This window comes from Crinia signifera, chromosome 1, assembly GCF_055691185.1.
Source record: "Crinia signifera chromosome 1, ASM5569118v1, whole genome shotgun sequence".
Lineage (NCBI taxonomy): Eukaryota > Metazoa > Chordata > Amphibia > Anura > Myobatrachidae > Crinia > Crinia signifera.
In genome coordinates, this window is record NC_139217.1 from 12,695,676 (window position 1) to 12,713,799 (window position 18,124).

General features: G+C 55.6%; 1 protein-coding gene across 6 annotated transcripts in view; it reads left to right on the plus strand.

The window, feature by feature from the left end:
- Positions 1–1,421: 1,421 nt before the first annotated feature.
- The window catches only part of CCDC142 (coiled-coil domain containing 142), a 30,613-nt gene continuing 13,910 nt past the window's right edge, over positions 1,422–18,124 (plus strand). Inside the window, exons 1-4 of one of the 6 annotated variants that reach the window (XM_083177690.1) lie at positions 1,422–2,021; positions 7,747–7,845; positions 13,577–14,671; positions 17,971–18,057. In XM_083177690.1, the coding sequence (XP_083033816.1) occupies positions 1,910–2,021; positions 7,747–7,845; positions 13,577–14,671; positions 17,971–18,057 (1,393 nt within the window). In that variant the 5' untranslated portion in view covers positions 1,422–1,909. Of the gene's footprint in view, positions 2,250–7,746; positions 7,846–13,576; positions 14,672–17,970; positions 18,058–18,124 lie in introns of all 6 variants that reach the window. The other 5 variants (XM_083178026.1, XM_083177943.1, XM_083177599.1 and 2 more) reach the window with 5 other exon arrangements.

The window sequence follows — 18,124 nt, forward strand, 5'->3', positions numbered from 1 at the left end:
TTTTTGGTTCAGGGATCAAAGGACCTCTTTATAGGCTGTTTAGTAACAGAGACAACAGGTAGTGGCAGAGACATACACTTCCCCCCCAAATAACAAGAAGCTAAAGGCTGGATAACACCAGGGTCACTCTCCAGAGAAGAGATCTGTTTACATGAAGGTGTGAAATCCCTCACATCCACAAGCTTCAAAGCCAGATGAAGGGAGTGAGTTAATCAGCCCCTGGACAGGTAATAGGAGACCCTGTTACATTCATGCAACTGCACCCAGCATAGGAAGGGTTAAGAATTCCTGAGGGAGGGGGAGAGGGGTGCCTTTGGGATGTAAGTTGGGGTTTTGCAGGAAGAGAGGGGAGAGAATTGATGGACTGTCCTGGACTAAGAGGTTATGCTCTGTTTAGGTATCGTGTGGACTTATATGCTATCACTGCTGTGGGGATTAAGTGATAGTTTGCCCTGTGGAACTGATCTGGGACTGTGACTATACAAGGACTGTCTGTTTGGGCCTGCTACCTGAATATCTTTCTACTCTGCAATTTACCTTTGCCACTGTTTATTGTCTATTTGTGCGTGCTGTGGAAAATAAACCATTCTTCTGGTTTCATCTGCTCGGTGTCTGAGTGATTGAGGAACTCGTACCCTCACAACTACATCTCCCAGAATGCCCCCTCTGTGTCCCAGAAGTCACTGTCCAGTGCAACTACATCTCCCAGCATGCCCATTTGTGACTTCATCTCCCAGCAGCCACTGCCCGGTATGACTACGTCTCCTAGCATCACATCTCCCAACATGACCCTCTCCAGGAGGGACACAATGCTCTGCTCCTGCACTTTTCTCTTAATGTAGGATTACCATCACCTGTGTTGAACAGGTTATTTGGTGAGATAGGTGCTTCACCACAGGTGCTGGCAATCATACATCAAAAGGGAAGTGCAGGAGCAGAGCATTGTGTCCTCCTGGAGAGGGGCATGCTGGGAAGTATGCAGCATGCACCACCTCTGTGACTTCCTATCTCTCAGCAACTACTGCCCTGTGTGACTACATTTCCCAGCATGCTCCTCTGTGACTCTCTGTCTGCCTGCAGCCATTTCCCAATGTGACTACATCTCCCAGCATGCTCCGCTGTCTCCTAGCAGCCATTGCCCAGTGTGACTATACCTCCCAGCATGCCCTCTGTCTCCTAGCAGCCACCTCCCCGTGTCACTACGCCTCCCAGCATTCCCCTCTGTCTCCCTGCAGTCATTTCCTGTGTCACTACATCTCCCAGCATGCCCTCTGTCTCCTAGCAGCCATTGCTCAGTGTGACTACACCTCCCAGCATACCCCTCTGTCTCCCAGCAGTCATTCCCTGTGTGACTACACCTCCCAGCATTCCCCTCTATCTCCCTGCAGTCATTTCCTGTGTCACTACATCTCCCAGCATGCCCTCTGTCTCCCAGCAGCCATTGCTCAGTGTGACTACACCTCCCAGCATACCCCTCTGTCTCCCAGCAGACATTCCCTGTGTGACTACATCTCCCAGCATTCCCCTGTCTCTTAGCAGCCATTACCTGTGTCACTACTCCTCCCATCATGCCCTCTCTCTCCCAGCAGCCATTGCTCTGTGTGACTACACCTCCCAGCAGCCATTGCCCTGTGTGACTACACCTCCCAGCATACCCCTCTGTCTCCCAGCAGTCATTCCCAGTGTGACTACACCTCCCAGCATTCCCCTCTCTCTCCCAGCAGCCATTGCCCTGTGTGACTACACCTCCCAGTATACCCCTGTCTCTCCCAGCAGCCATTGCCCTGTGTGACTACACCTCCCAGCATACCCCTCTGTCTCCCAGCAGTCATTCCCTGTGTGACTACACCTCCCAGCATGCCCCTCTCTCTCCCAGCAGTCACTGCCCTCTGTCACTACACCTCCCAGCATGCCCCTGTGTCTCCCAGCAGTCACTGCCCTCTGTCACTACATCTCCCAGCATGCCCCTGTGTCTCCCAGCAGCCAGTGTGTTGTGGTAGCAGGAGCTGCTGCTGGAGACGGTGAGTGGCTGTTGCTGTCACAGGTGTGCTATGACCAGTTACCATGTCGACATTCATCATGTCTACCCAGATGATATGTCAGCATGATGACCTGTCAGTAGAGTGTCCCTGGTGGTCCTGTGGCTTCCTACCTTGTACCGGTGGCAGGGTTGGCTCCTGCCTCTTCCAGGTCCCGGCGGTGCTGTGACAGTGACTCCTGCTGCGGACCTGAGATGCTGCAGCGTGCCGGTGAGTATTGTGCCCCCTAACTCTAACAACCCCCCCCAGGTAGGCAACCATGACCTATCCCTAGTGCCTAACCCTAGCCCTCCCCCTAGTGCCTAACCCTCCCCCTGGTGCCTAACCCTAGCCCTCCCCCTAGTGCCTAACCCTCCCCCTGGTGCCTAACCCTAGCCCTCCCCCTAGTGCCTAACCATAACCCTCCCCCCGGTGCCTAACTCTAACCCTCCCCCTAGTGCCTAACCCTCCCCCTGGTGCCTAACCCTAACCCTCCCCCTGGTGCCTTACCCTCCCCCTGGTGCCTAACCCTCCCCCTGGTGCCTAACCCTAACCCTCCCCCTGGTGCCTAACCCTCCCCCTGGTGCCTAACCCTCCCCCTGGTGCCTAACCCTAACCCTCCCCCTGGTGCCTAACCCTAACCCTCCCCCTGGTGCCTAACCCTCCCCCTGGTGCCTAACCCTCCCCCTGGTGCCTAACCCTAACCCTCCCCCTGGTGCCTAACCCTCCCCCTGGTGCCTAACCCTAACCCTCCCCCTGGTGCCTAACCCTAACCCTCCCCCTGGTGCCTAACCCTAACCCTCCCCCTGGTGCCTTACCCTAACCCTCTCCCTAGTGCCTTACCCTAACCCTCTCCCTAGTGCCTAACCCTAACCCTCCCCCTGGTGCCTAACCCTCCCCCTGGTGCCTTACCCTAACCCTCTCCCTAGTGCCTTACCCTAACCCTCTCCCTAGTGCCTTACCCTAACCTTCTCCCTAGTGCCTTACCCTTGCCCTCCCCCTGGTGCCTAACCCTAGCCCTCCCCCTGGTGCCTAACTCTAACCCTCCCCCTGGTGGCTAACTCTAACCCTCCCCCTGGTGCCTAACCCTCCCCCTGGTGCCTAACCCTAACCCTCCCCCTTTCCCTAGTGCCTTACCCTAGCCCTCCCCCTAGTGCCTAACCCTAGCCCTCCCCCTGGTGCCTAACCCTCCCCCTGGTGCCTAACCCTAACCCTCCCCCTGGTGCCTAACCCTAACCCTCCCCCTGGTGCCTTACCCTAACCCTCTCCCTAGTGCAGGCTTTCCCAACCCCGGTCCTCAAGGCACACCAACAGTGCAGGTTTTAGTGATATCCAGGCTTCAGAACAGATGGTTTAATCAGAATCCCTAAGATACTAATTAAGTCACCTGTGCTCAAGCCTGGATATCTACAAAACCTGCACTGTTGGTGTGCCTTGAGAACGGTGGTTGGGAATGCCTGCCCTATAAGAAAGGTGTCACCACAGGTGATGGTAATCCTACACTACCAGGGAAGCCCAGGTACAGAGCATTGTGTCCTCCTGGAGAGAGGCATGCTGGGAGGTATGGATAATGTATGATTACCAGCACCTGTGGGGAGCTAGGTAACTGATAAGAAAGGTGTCACCACAGGTGCTGGCAATCCTACATTACCAGGTAAGCCCAGGAGCAGAGCATTGTGTCCTCCTGGAGAGGGGCATGCTGGGAGGTATGGATAATGTATGATTACCAGCACCTGTGGGGAGCTAGGTAACTGATAAGAAAGGTGTCACCACAGGTGATGGCAATCATACATTACCAGGGAAGCCCAGGAGCAGAGCATTGTGTCCTCCTGGAGAGGAGCATGCTGGGAGGTATGGATAATGTATGATTGCCAGCACCTGTTGGGAGCTAGGTAACTGATAATAAAGGTGTCACCACAGGTGCTGGCAATCCTACATTACCAGGGAAGCCCAGGGACAGAGCATTGTGTCCTCCTGGGGAGGGGCATGCTGGGAGGTATGGATAATATGATTGCCAGCACCTGTGGGAGCTAGGTAACCGATAAGAAAGGTGTCACCACAGGTGCTGGCAATCATACATTACCAGGGAAGCCCAGGAACAGAGCATTGTGTCCTCCTGGAGAGGGGCATGCTGGGAGGTATGGATAATGTACGATTGCCAGCACCTGTGGGGAGCTAGGTAACTGATAAGAAAGGTGTCACCACAGGTGCTGGCAATCATACATTACCAGGGAAGCCCAGGAACAGAGCATTGTGTCCTCCTGGAGAGGGGCATGCTGGGAGGTATGGATAATGTATGATTGCCATCACCTGTGGGGAGCTAGGTAACTGATAAGAAAGGTGTCACCACAGGTGCTGGTCATCCTACATTACCAGTGAAGCCCAGGAACAGAGCATTGTGTCCTCCTGGAGAGGGGCATGCTGGGAGGTATGGAGCATTGTGTCCTCCTGGAGAGGGACATGCTGGGAGGTATGGATAATGTATGATTGCCAGCACCTGTGGGGAGCTAGGTAACTGATAAGAAAGGTGTCACCACAGGTGCTGGCAATCAGACATTACCAGGGAAGCCCAGGAACAGAGCATTGTGTCCTCCTGGAGAGGGGCATGCTGGGAGGTATGGATAGTGTATGATTGCCAGCACCTGTGGGAGCTAGGTAACTGATAAGAAAGGTGTCACCACAGGTGCTGGCAATCCTACATTACCAGGTAAGCCCAGGAGCAGAGCATTGTGTCCTCCTGGAGAGGGGCATGCTGGGAGGTATGGATAATGTATGATTACCAGCACCTGTGGGGAGCTAGGTAACTGATAAGAAAGGTGTCACCACAGGTGATGGTAATCCTACACTACCAGGGAAGCCCAGGTACAGAGCATTGTGTCCTCCTGGAGAGGGGCATGCTGGGAGGTATGGATAATGTATGATTGCCAGCACCTGTTGGGAGCTAGGTAACTGATAATAAAGGTGTCACCACAGGTGCTGGCAATCATACATTACCAGGGAAGCCCAGGAGCAGAGCATTGTGTCCTCCTGGAGAGGAGCATGCTGGGAGGTATGGATAATGTATGATTGCCAGCACCTGTTGGGAGCTAGGTAACTGATAATAAAGGTGTCACCACAGGTGCTGGCAATCATACATTACCAGGGAAGCCCAGGAACAGAGCATTGTGTCCTCCTGGAGAGGGGCATGCTGGGAGGTATGGATAATGTATGATTGCCATCACCTGTGGGGAGCTGGGTAACTGATAAGAAAGGTGTCACCACAGGTGCTGGCAATCCTACATTACCAGAGAGGCCCAGGAGCAGAGCATTGTGTCCTCCTTGAGAGGGGCATGCTGGGAGGTATGGATAATGTATGATTGCCAGCACCTGTGGGGAGCTAGGTAACTGATAAGAAAGGTGTCACCACAGGAGCTGGCAATCATACATTACCAGGGAAGCCCAGGAACAGAGCATTGTGCCCCTCCAGGAGAGGGTCAGGTAGGCAAGTATGCCCTAGTGCCTAACCCTAGCCGTCCCCCTAGTGCCTCTCCCCAGTGCCTAACCCTAAGGCTCCCCCTAGTGCCTAACCCTCCCCCTAGTGCCTTTCCCCAGTGCCAAATTCCCCCCCTAGTGCCTAACCCTCCCCCTAGTGCCTGTGGTGTCACCGTTTTGGAAGAATGACAGTCATACAGAGACATTACTGCTTCCTGGACACTACGGGGCCTACTAACACTGCCCACATGTTCTGTAGTACCAAGTATAGGTGAAAGTACCTGCTGTAGTGCCCAGTGCAGGTGACAGCACTTGCTGTAGTGCCCAGTATAGGTGACAGCACCTGCTGTAGTGCCCAGTATAGGTGACAGCACCTGCTGTAGTGCCCAGTGTATGTGACAGCACCTGCTGTAGTGCCCAGTGTAGGTGACAGCACCTGCTGTGGTGCCCAGTGTAGGTGACAGCACCTGTTGTAGTGCCCAGTGTAGGTGTCGGCACCATCCTTGCTGTAGTGCCCAGTGTAGGTAACAGCTCCTGCTCTAATGCCCAGTGTAGGTGACAGCACTGTCCCTGCTGTAGTGCCCAGTGTAGGTGACAGCACCCACTGTAGTGCCCAGTGTAGGTGACAGCACCGTCCCTGCTGTAGTGTCCAGTGTTGCTGACAGCACCGCCCTTGCTGTAGTGCTCAGTGTAGGTGCCTGCACCTGCTGTAGTGCCCAGTGTAGGTGACAGCACTTGCTGTAGTGCCCAGTGTATGTGACAGCACCTGCTGTAGTGCCCAGTGTATGTGACAGCACCTGCTGTAGTGCCCAGTGTATGTGACAGCACCTGCTGTAGTGCCCAGTGTATGTGACAGCACCTGTTGTAGTGCCCAGTGTAGGTGACAGCACCTGCTGTGGTGCCCAGTGTAGGTGACAGCACCTGTTGTAGTGCCCAGTGTAGGTGTCGGCACCATCCTTGCTGTAGTGCCCAGTGTAGGTAACAGCACCTGCTCTAGTGCCCAGTGAAGGTGACAGCACTGTCCCTGCTGTAGTGTCCAGTGTAGGTAACAGCACCGTCTCTGCTGTAGTGTCCAGTGTAGCTGACAGCACCGTCCCTGCTGTAGTGTCCAGTGTAGCTGACAGCACCGTCCATGCTGTAGTGCCCAGTGTAGGTGACAGCACCTGCTGTATTGCCCAGTGTAGGTGACAGCACCTGCTGTGGTGCCCAGTGTAGGTGACAGCACCTGTTGTAGTGCCCAGTGTAGGTGTCGGCACCATCCTTGCTGTAGTGCCCAGTGTAGGTAACAGCACCTGCTCTAATGCCCAGTGTAGGTGACAGCACTGTCCCTGCTGTAGTGCCCAGTGTAGGTGACAGCACCCACTGTAGTGCCCAGTGTAGGTGACAGCACCGTCCCTGCTGTAGTGTCCAGTGTTGCTGACAGCACCGCCCTTGCTGTAGTGCTCAGTGTAGGTGCCTGCACCTGCTGTAGTGCCCAGTGTAGGTGACAGCACTTGCTGTAGTGCCCAGTGTATGTGACAGCACCTGCTGTAGTGCCCAGTGTATGTGACAGCACCTGCTGTAGTGCCCAGTGTATGTGACAGCACCTGCTGTAGTGCCCAGTGTATGTGACAGCACCTGCTGTAGTGCCCAGTGTAGGTGACAGCACCTGCTGTAGTGCCCAGTGTAGGTGACAGCACCTGCTGTGGTGCCCAGTGTAGGTGACAGCACCTGTTGTAGTGCCCAGTGTAGGTGTCGGCACCATCCTTGCTGTAGTGCCCAGTGTAGGTAACAGCACCTGCTCTAGTGCCCAGTGAAGGTGACAGCACTGTCCCTGCTGTAGTGCCCAGTGTAGCTGACAGCACCGTCCCTGCTGTAATGTCCAGTGTAGCTGACAGCACCGTCCTTGCTGTAGTGCCCAGTGTAGGTGACAGCACCTGCTGTAGTGCCCAGTGTAGGTGACAGCACCTGCTGTAGTGCCCAGTGTAGATGACAGCACCTTCTGTAGTACCCAGTGTAGGTGACAGCACCTGCTGTAGTGCCCAGTGTAGATGACAGCACCTGCTGTAGTACCCAGTGTAGGTGACAGCACCTGCTGTAGTGCCCAGTGTAGGCGACAGCACCTGCTGTGGTGCCCAGTGTAGGTGACAGCACCTGCTGTGGTGCCCAGTGTAGGCGACAGCACCTGCTGTAGTGCCCAGTGTAGGTGACAGCACCTGCTGAAGTGCTGTGTATAGGTCTTATTACATGGTTGATTGCTAATTCATTGTATTACCAGGTGATGAACATGGTGGACTCAAATGCAACGGGGATGCTGCCCCCTCTCACATCCCTCCACCAATAAGAAGAGAGATGTCCAATCTATTCACTTATAAATGTGAGTGTAATGTTCCTGCTACTCCCACAGTATAGCTCCCCTTCCCTGCTACTCCCACAGTATACCTCCCCTTCTCCTGCCTTCCCTGCTACTCCCACAGGATGCCTCCCCTTCTCCTGCTTTCCCTGCTACTCCCACAGGATGCTTTCCCTTCCCTGCTACTCTCACAGTATGCCTCCCCTTCCCTGCTACTCCCACAGTATACCTCCCCTTCTCCGGCCTTCCCTGCTACTCCCACAGGATGCTTTCCCTTCCCTGCGACTCTCACAGTATGCCTCCCCTTCCCTGCTACTCCCACAGGATGCTTTCCCTTCCCTGCTACTCCCACAGTATACCTCCCCTTCTCCGGCCTTCCCTGCTACTCCCACAGGATGCTTTCCCTTCCCTGCTACTTCCACAGAATACCTCCACTTCTCCTGCCTTCCCTGCTACTTCCACAGGATGCTTTCCCTTCCCTGCTACTCCCACAGTATACCTCTCCTTCTCCTGCCTTCCCTGCTACTCCCACAGGATGCTTTCCCTTCCCCTGCCTTCCCTGCTACTCTCACAGTATGCCTCCCCTTCCCTGCTACTCCCACAGTATACCTCCCCTTCTCCGGCCTTCCCTGCTACTCCCACAGGATGCTTTCCCTTCCCTGCTACTCCCACAGAATACCTCCCCTTCTCCTGCCTTCCCTGCTACTTCCACAGGATACTTTCCCTTCCCTGCTACTCCCACAGTATACCTCTCCTTCTCCTGCCTTCCCTGCTACTCCCACAGGATGCTTTCCCTTCCCCTGCCTTCCCTGCTACTCCCACAGGATGCTTTCCCTTCCCTGCTACTCCCACAGTATACCTCCCCTTCTCCTGCCTTCCCTGCTACTTCCACAGGATGCTTTCCCTTCCCTGCTACTCCCACAGTATACCTCTCCTTCTCCTGCCTTCCCTGCTACTCCCACAGGATGCTTTCCCTTCCCTGCTACTCCCACAGTATACCTCTCCTTCTCCTGCCTTCCCTGCTACTCCCACAGGATGCTTTCCCTTCCCTGCTACTCCCACAGTATACCTCCCCTTCTCCTGCCTTCCCTGCTACTCCCACAGGATGCTTTCCCTTCCCCTGCCTTCCCTGCTACTCCCACAGGATGCTTTCCCTTCCCCTGCCTTCCCTGCTACTCCCACAGGATGCTTTCCCTTCCCCTGCCTGCCCTGATAATCCCACAGCATGTCTCCCCTTCCCCTGCCTTCCCTGCTACACCCACAGGATGCTTTACCTTCCCCTGCCTGCCCTGCTACACCCACAGGATGCTTTCCCTTCCCCTGCCTTCCCTGCTACACCCACAGGATGCTTTCCCTTCCCCTGCCTTCCCTGCTACACCCACAGCATGTCTCCCCTTCCCCTGCCTTCCCTGCTACTCCCACAGGATGCTTTCCCTTCCCCTGCCTTCCCTGCTACTCCCACAGCATGCCTCCCCTTCTCCTGCCTTCCCTGCTGCTCCCACAGGATGCTTTCCCTTCCCCTGCCTGCCCTGCTACAGCCACAGGATGCTTTCTCTTCCCCTGCCTTCCCTGCTACACCCACAGGATGCTTTCCCTTCCCCTGCCTTCCCTGCTACTCCCACAGCATGCCTCCCCTTCTCCTGCCTTCCCTGCTACTCCCACAGGATGCTTTACCTTCCCCTGCCTTCCCTGCTACACCCACAGCATGTCTCCCCTTCCCCTGCCTTCCCTGCTACTCCCACAGGATGCTTTCCCTTCCCTTCCCCTGCCTGCCCTGATAATCCCACAGCATGTCTCCCCTTCCCCTGCCTTCCCTGCTACACCCACAGGATGCTTTCCCTTCCCCTGCCTTCCCTGCTACACCCACAGGATGCTTTCCTTTCCCCTGCCTTCCCTGCTACTCCCACAGCATGCCTCCCCTTCTCCTGCCTTCCCTGCTGCTCCCACAGGATACTTTCCCTTCCCCTGCCTGCCCTGCTACTCCCACAGCATGCCTCCCCTTCTCCTGCCTTCCCTGCTACTCCCACAGGATGCTTTCCCTTCCCCTGCCTGCCCTGCTACACCCACAGGATGCTTTCCCTTCCCTGCTACACCCACAGCATGTCTCCCCTTCTCCTGCCTTCCCTGCTACACCCACAGGATGCTTTCCCTTCCCCTGCCTTCCCTGCTACACCCACTGCATGTCTCCCCTTCCCCTGCCTTCCCTGCTACTCCCACAGGATGCTTTCCCTTCCCTTCCCCTGCCTACCCTGATAATCCCACAGCATGCCTCCCCTTCTCCTGCCTTCCCTGCTACACCCACAGGATGCTTTCCCTTCCCCTGCCTTCCCTGCTACACCCACAGGATGCTTTCCCTGTCCCTGCCTTCCCTGCTACTCCCACAGCATGCCTCCCCTTCTCCTGCCTTCCCTGCTGCTCCCACAGGATGCTTTCCCTTCCCTTGCCTGCCCTGCTACACCCACAGGATGCTTCCCCTTCCCCTGCCTTCCCTGCTACACCCACAGGATGCTTTCCCTTCCCCTGCCTTCCCTGCTACTCCCACAGCATGCCTCCCCTTCTATTGCCTTCCCTGCTACTCCGACAGGATGCTTTCCCTTCCCCTGCCTTCCCTGCTACACCCACAGCATGTCTCCCCTTCTCCTGCCTTCCCTGCTACTCCCACCGGATGCTTTCCCTTCCCCTGCCTTCCCTGCTGCTCCCACAGCATGTCTCCCCTTCTCCTGCCTTCCCTGCTACTCCCACAGCATGTCTCCCCTTCCCCTGCCTGCCCTGCTACTCCCACAGCATGTCTCCCATTCTCCTGCCTTCCCTGCTACTCCCACAGTATGCCTCCCCTTCCCCTTCCTGCCCTGCTACTCCCACAGTATGCCTCCCCTTCCCCTGCCTGCCCTGCTACTCCCACAGTATGCCTCCCCTTCCCCTGCCTGCCCAGCTAGTCCCACAGCATGTCTCCCCTTCCCTTGTCTGCCCTGATGCTACCATATTATACCTCCCCTTCCCCAGCCTGCTCTTCTACTCCCACAGCCTCCACTTCCACTGCCTGCCCTGCTACTCCCACAGGATGCCTCCCCTTCCCCTGCCTGCCCTGCTACTCCCACAGTATGCCTCCCCTTCCCCAGCCTGCCCTGTTACTCCCACAGTATGCCTCCCCTTCCCCAGCCTGCCCTGCTTCTCCCACAGTATGCCTCCCCTTCCCCAGCCTGCCCTTCTACTCCCACAGTATGCCTCCCCTTCCCCTGCCTGCCCTGCTACTCCCACAGTATGCCTCCTCTTCCCCCACCTGTCTTGTACGTGATGCTCCTACATGCATTCACCCCTACCCTTCCTGTCCTGTACCTGCTGCTCTCACAGGCTCCTCCCCTTATCCCACCTTCCTGTACCTACTACTTCCACAGTACTCCTCCTCCTACCCCATCTGTCCTGTACCGGATGCTCCCTCAGGACTCCTCCCCTTATGCCACCTGTCCTGTACCTGATGCTCCCACAGGCTCCTCCCCTTACCCTATGTCCTGCAACTCCCACAGGTCTCTTCCCCTGACCTGTCCCTGCTGATTTCTTAGTCTCCTTCCGTTACCCCACCTGTCCTGTACCCGATGCTCCTACAGTCTCCTCCTCTTACTCCACCTTTCTTGCTTCCCCCACAGGCCTCCTCCCTTTACCCCACCTTTCCTGTACCTGCTGCTCCCACAGGCCAACTCCCCCTTACCCCGTCGTCCTGTACCTGATGCTCCCTCAGTCCTCCCCCAATTCCCCCATCTGTCCTGTAACTGCCACAGGCCTTCTTCCCTTACACCACCTGTCTTTCTGCCCTCACTGACCTCCTCCTTTGCCCCACCTGTCCTATCCATGTTCCCACAGGCCTCTACCCCTTACCCCACCTGTCCTGCTGCTCCCACAGGTTCCTCCCTTTAGCCCACCTGTCATGCTGCCCTCACAGGCTCCTCCCATTACCCCGCCTGTCCTACTGCCCTCACAGACTAATCCCCTTACCTATCCCGTACCTGATGCCCTCTCAGGCTCCTCCCCTTGCCTGGCCGGTCCTGTACCTGCTGCTCCCACAGGCTCCTCCCCTTACCCCACCTGTTTTACACCAGTTCCCACAGGCCTCCTACCCTTACCCCACCTGTCCTGCTGCTCCCACAGGCCTACTACCTTCACCCCACCTGTCCTGCTGCTCCCACAGGCTCCTTTCCTTACCCCTACCTGTCCTGCTGCTCACTCAGGTTCCTCTCCTTACCCCCACCTGTCCTGCTGCTCCCTCCTTACCACACTTGTCCTGCTGCCCTCACAGGCTCCTCTCCTTACCTCCACCTGTCCTGCTGCTCACACATGCTCCTTCCATCACCTGTTCTGTACCTGATCCTCCCACAGGCTCCTCCCCTCACCCCACCTGTCCTGTACCTGATGCTCCCCCAGGCTCCTCCCCTCACCCACCCTGTCCTGTACCTGATGCTCACTCAGGCTCCTCCCCTCACCCCACCTGTCCTGTACCTGATGCTCCCTCAGGCTCCTCCCCTCACCCCACCTGTCCTGTACCTGATGCTCCCTCAGGCTCCTCCCCTCACCCCACCTGTCCTGTACCTGATGCTCCCTCAGGCTCCTCCTCTCACCCACCTGTCCTGTACCTGATGCTCTCAAATGCTCCTCCCCTCACCCCACCTGTCCTGTACCTGATGCTCCCAAAGGCTCCTCCCCTCACCCCACCTGTCCTGTACCTGATGCTCCCTCAGGCTCCTCCTCTCACCCACCTGTCCTGTACCTGATGCTCTCAAATGCTCCTCCCCTCACCCCACCTGTCCTGTACCTGATGCTCCCAAAGGCTCCTCCCCTCACCCCACCTCTCCTGTACCTGATGATCCCACAGGCTCCTCCCCTCACCCCACCTGTCCTGTACCTGATGGTCCCACAGGCTCCTCCCCTCGCCCCACCTGTCCTGTACCTGATGCTCCTCCCTTCACCCCACCTGTCCTGTACCTGATGCTCCCACATGCTCCTCCCCTCACCCCACCTGTCCTATACCACCTGCTCCCACGGGCTCCTCCCCTCACCCCACCTGTCCTGTACCTGATGCTCCCTCGGGCTCCTCGCCTCCCCTCACCCCACCTGTCCTGTACCACATGCTCCTCCCCTCACCCCACCTGTCCTGTACCTGATGCTCCCTCAGGCTCCTCCCCTCACCCCACCTGTCCTGTACCTGATGCTCCCACACGCTCCTCCTCTCACCCCACCTGTCCTGTACCACATGCTCCTCCCCTCACCCACCTGTCCTATACCACCTGCTCTCTCATGCTCCTCCCCTCACCCCACCTGTCCTGTACCTGATGCTCCCTCAGGCTCCTCCCCTCACCCCACCTGTCCTGTACCTGATGCTCCCACATGCTCCTCCTCTCACCCCACCTGTCCTGTACCACATGCTCCTCCCCTCACCCACCTGTCCTATACCACCTGCTCTCTCATGCTCCTCCCCTCACCCCACCTGTCCTGTACCTGATGCTCCCTCAGGCTCCTCCCCTCACCCCACCTGTCCTGTACCTGATGCTCTCACATGCTCCTCCCCTCACCCCACCTGTCCTGTACCACATGCTCCTCCCCTCACCCCACCTGTCCTGTACCACATGCTCCTCCCCTCACCCCACCTGTCCTGTACCACATGCTCCTCCCCTCACCCCACCTGTCCTGTACCACATGCTCCTCCCCTCACCCCACCTGTCCTGTACCACTTCTCCTGACACGTGCTTTCTCTTGGTCTGTGTAGGGTCGGACACGGTGCCATGCTCCCCAGTCTTGCTGCAGAAAGTGCCGTCTGATGTGGCTGATGACTCTGTAAAGCCTCCTATAGCACAGACAGCTGGCGGTATCCTCACTGTGCTGGACCAGGTGTACCCGGACCTATCGCATAGAGTTTCTGTTAGACCTGGCACACAAGCTCTGCTCTCTCTCACCCGCCAGCGCCAGCTGCTGAGCTTGGCCCGGGACCTTGTAGTGCACCAGATGACCGTACTGCGATATATTAATAACGTCCAGGCAATGTTACAGCAGGGACCTGCCAGTCCTGAGCTCGGAGCTGTGTGTGCGGCGCTGCAGGATGTCTGTCGCCAGAGTATCTCACTGCGAAGGGTATCCCGAGGGGACCGATGGCTGTACCCAATCTCGCCCTCTCTCCAGGGCACCATCAGAAACATGCAGCGGTTGCTAGTGGTGATGTCGGCGAAGGCTGCCATTGTGTCGGAGAAGCTGGTTCTGGCTGTCCTGCGTCGGGTGGCACATTGCCCTGCCGAGGTGACAGGAGACCTGGGCTACTGTCTGGCAATGTACAACCAGGTCTTATCGGACATGTCCAAGTACGTCGGCCCATGGGCAGAGCTGCAGCCGTTTTCTGCCCGCAGGACGCTGCAGATTATAGCAGAGGAGAGAGGGTGGGCCGTGGCCGGACTGCTCTGCCAAGCGCTCCGCCAGTGCGGCCTGGAGGAGACTGTGAAGAGAGAGCTGCAGAGCCAGCGGAGCGGGAGATTAGGTGTGAGCTCCGCGTTCCCCTGCCCGGCTGCGGATCTTACCCAGGGGGCATGTGAGAAGGTGGAGGCCCTGGTGCGGCTGGACTGGCGTCAGGTGGTGCCTGTGCTGCAGATACTGGACAGCCCTGAGCAGACTATGTGGCAGCTGAAACCTGGTAGCTCAGAGCCCTCTCAGTACAAGCAGTACTGTACCCACCTCTGGTCTGTCCTGTGTACCCACATCTTCCAGGCTTCCTATCCGGGGATGAGGAAGCGTCTGGCACTGCCCGGCTTGTCCTTGTGTGCAGAAGGTGCCCGCGTGGCGGCTGTGCGCTTCGTGTGTCAGAGTCTGGTGTCAGGTATGTTGTGTCATCACGTGTACACGCCATGTACCTCCGAGTGATGGAACATCGCAGTATAGCCAGTAATCATAGGGCTGGGGTTAGTGGTGCACCTAGCACAGTGTGGTCTGTATTTCACTGCTGGAATAAAGACCTCACTGGGTTAGAAGCACCACAGCAGAGTGTGACACCCCCCGGCAGGGCAGAGGATGCGGTGTTAGAATGCTACAGACCCATACTTTCAGTCAGGGCCCCATATTGCTCTTATACTCCTGGGGGGTTATTTACTAAGGATCTAAGTATAAGTGCGCTGGACATCTCTATCTCTGACATACATCGGGGTTTTACGCAAATGTTACCAAGTATCGTGTTTTCCGATGGTCTGTGCCAAAATGGTGCCCACATTCTGCAGGTCTGTCTGGGATCGTACTGAGCAGGCTGGCCAATGATTTGCTAATAGATCACTCTGGGCGACATGTTTCCATGGCAGCAGACACTGATTGGCTTACAGGGTTTAAAGTGATGGAACACACGGGGGTGTGTATATACATATAGCACTTCTATATACGGTGGTTCCCATATATAGTAGATGTCTACTGTAGGATCGGTTCGTGCCAGGGACAAGGTTAGTGTGTAGGATGAATTTGGGTGAGGGTGAGTGTGTAGGATGAGTGCGGGTGAGTGTGTATTGTGAGTGGGGGTGAGTGTGTAGGATGAGTGCGGGTGAGTGTGTATTGTGAGTGGGGGTGAGTGTGTAGGATGAGTGCGGGTGAGTGTGTAGGATGAGTGAGTGTGTATTGTGAGTGGGGGTGAGTGTGTAGGATGAGTGCGGGTGAGTGTGTAGGATGAGTGACTGTGTAGGATGAGTGCGGGTGAGTGTGTAGGATGAATTTGAGTGCGGGTGAGTGTGTAGGATGAATTTGAGTGAGGGTGAGTGTGTAGGATGAGTGACTGTGTAGGATGAGTGCGGGTGAGTGTGTATTGTGAGTGTGTAGGAGGATTGTGGGTGAGTGTGTAGGAGGATTGTGGGTGAGTGTGTAGGATGAGTGCGGGTGAGTGTGTATTGTGAGTGTGTAGGATGAATTTGAGTGCGGGTGAGTGTGTAGGATGAATTTGAGTGAGGGTGAGTGTGTAGGATGAGTGACTGTGTAGGATGAGTGCGGGTGAGTGTGTATTGTGAGTGTGTAGGATGAGTGTGGGTGAGTGTGTAGGAGGATTGTGGGTGAGTGTCTAGGATGAGTGCGGGTGAGTGTGTATTGTGAGTGTGTAGGATGAATTTGAGTGCGGGTGAGTGTGTAGGATGAATTTGAGTGAGGGTGTGTAGGATGAGTGACTGTGTATGATGAGTGGGGGTGAGTGTGTATTGTGAGTGCGGGTGAGTGTGTATTGTGAGTGTGTAGGAGGAGTGTGGGTGAGTGTAGGAGGAGTGTGGGTGAGTGTGTATTGTGAGTGCGGGTGAGTGTGTATTGTGAGTGCGGGTGAGTGTGTAGGATGAGTGCGGGTGTCTATTGTGAGTGCGGGTGAGTGTGTAGGATGAGTGCGGGTGAGTGTGTAGGATGAGTGCGGGTGTGTATTGTGAGTGCGGGTGAGTGTGTAGGATGAGTGCGGTTGTGTATTGTGAGTGCGGGTGAGTGTGTAGGATGAGTGCGGGTGTGTATTGTGAGTGCGGGTGTGTATTGTGAGTGCGGGTGTGTATTGTGAGTGCGGGTGAGTGTGTAGGATGAGTGCGGGTGTGTATTGTGAGTGCGGGTGAGTGTGTAGGATGAGTGCGGGTGTGTATTGTGAGTGCGGGTGAGTGTGTAGGATGAGCAATCAATGTATTTATTATTTCCTTTACAAGCGGACTATAAGTGCCAGCAGGCTTTTAATGCCAGAGCTTGTAGTTCTCCGAGTTTAAGCAAGCGGGCAGGCATGCTGGGAATGACGTCCCATTGTAACGGACAATATTGTTTTAAAATCCGCTATCAAGCCTGCGGGTACCGGTGATCACCCCGGGCTTCGTCCAGGCCTGGGGTACACGGAAGAGGTGGGATCCCTTTATTGGGGACTCACCGGCCTCGGCTGACTAGGTAGGGACACGATAGGGTGACCCCCGGCCACAGCTCAATGTGAACCCTAGCTGTGGCATTATTAGTTGAGCCCGGTGCTGCTTAATAAAATGCTGGGGTGGGGGTGGGTCCTCTATGGAATCCCCCCCCATATATTCAGGATCAGGGTCAGATAAAAGAGCCCGGGGCTGCTCAATAAAATGCTGGGGTCCTCTATTGATCCCCCCCCATATATTCAGGGTCAGATGAAAGAGCCCGGGGCTGGTTATGATTGGGGGGGGTCACGCTGATCCCGGAGTACGCTGCTCAGGGGGTTGGGGTACGCCGCTCTGAGTTTGCAGTGTGTTTATAAACCCGGTTCTTAGTTATTTACATGTTGTGGGCTGTCGGCCTCTATTTGTGGATTCGCCGGTCCTACCGTTCACTCCCGTCTGTGCCTCTAGTAATTCCCCATGTCTGACAAAATGTCCAATCTCGCCCGAGAATGCCAACTTGCCTGGAAGCGATTCTTGGTAAATGTGCCCCCTAACATCTGTGTATATGTATGGGAAGAGCAGGTGGGGGCAATGCTGGGTCTGTATACACCAAGGGGGGGGGGGGGGGGATGAGAGAATCAGAAAGTAAGAGATTTGGTAAGAAATGCAAAATCACACACACACACACACACACACACACACACACACACACACACACACACACACACACACACACACACACACACACACACACACACACACACATATATCCCAATAGTATTGCCAGGCGCCCTATGGTGTTTCAATGGTGATTCCTGTCTCTCAATACAGCAATAAGAGAGACATAGTACATATCTCTCTATGTATGAATACTTACCATATATATGTACTATGTCTCTCTTATTGCTGTATTTTACTTTTGTAGATTGGTTTAAAACATGTATACCCCTGATGAAGTCTCATAACGAGACGAAACGCGTTGGGTTTATGTTCCATCCCTAATCTTGTGAAAATTTCACCTCTGATAAAGAACTGGATATGGAAAAAGTGTTTTAAATATTTTCTTTTAATAAATGTTTTATGTTTAAAACCAATTGTGTATGAATTATATAGCTGAGAGAGACAGGAATCACCATTGAAACACCATAGGGCGCCTGGCAATACTATTGGGAGTATATTTGAATTGGTGAGCCCCACATGTATTGCTGGCGACCGATTGGCGATCATTACTATTAGCGCGGTATTAGAGATTTGGTTTGATTGATTGATATATATATATTCTGATGTATTTCAGATCGTCTCCCGGGTCCCTGCCAGTCGCTGATCCACAGCCTCTGTGATCGCCTACTCTGTACTGGAGCCTTCATTGCCTGGGACTGCGGTAAGTCACTTTCTGTCTGTATGTAGCTGTTGTCACCTGTGTTACCCTTCCTCATACCACACACACA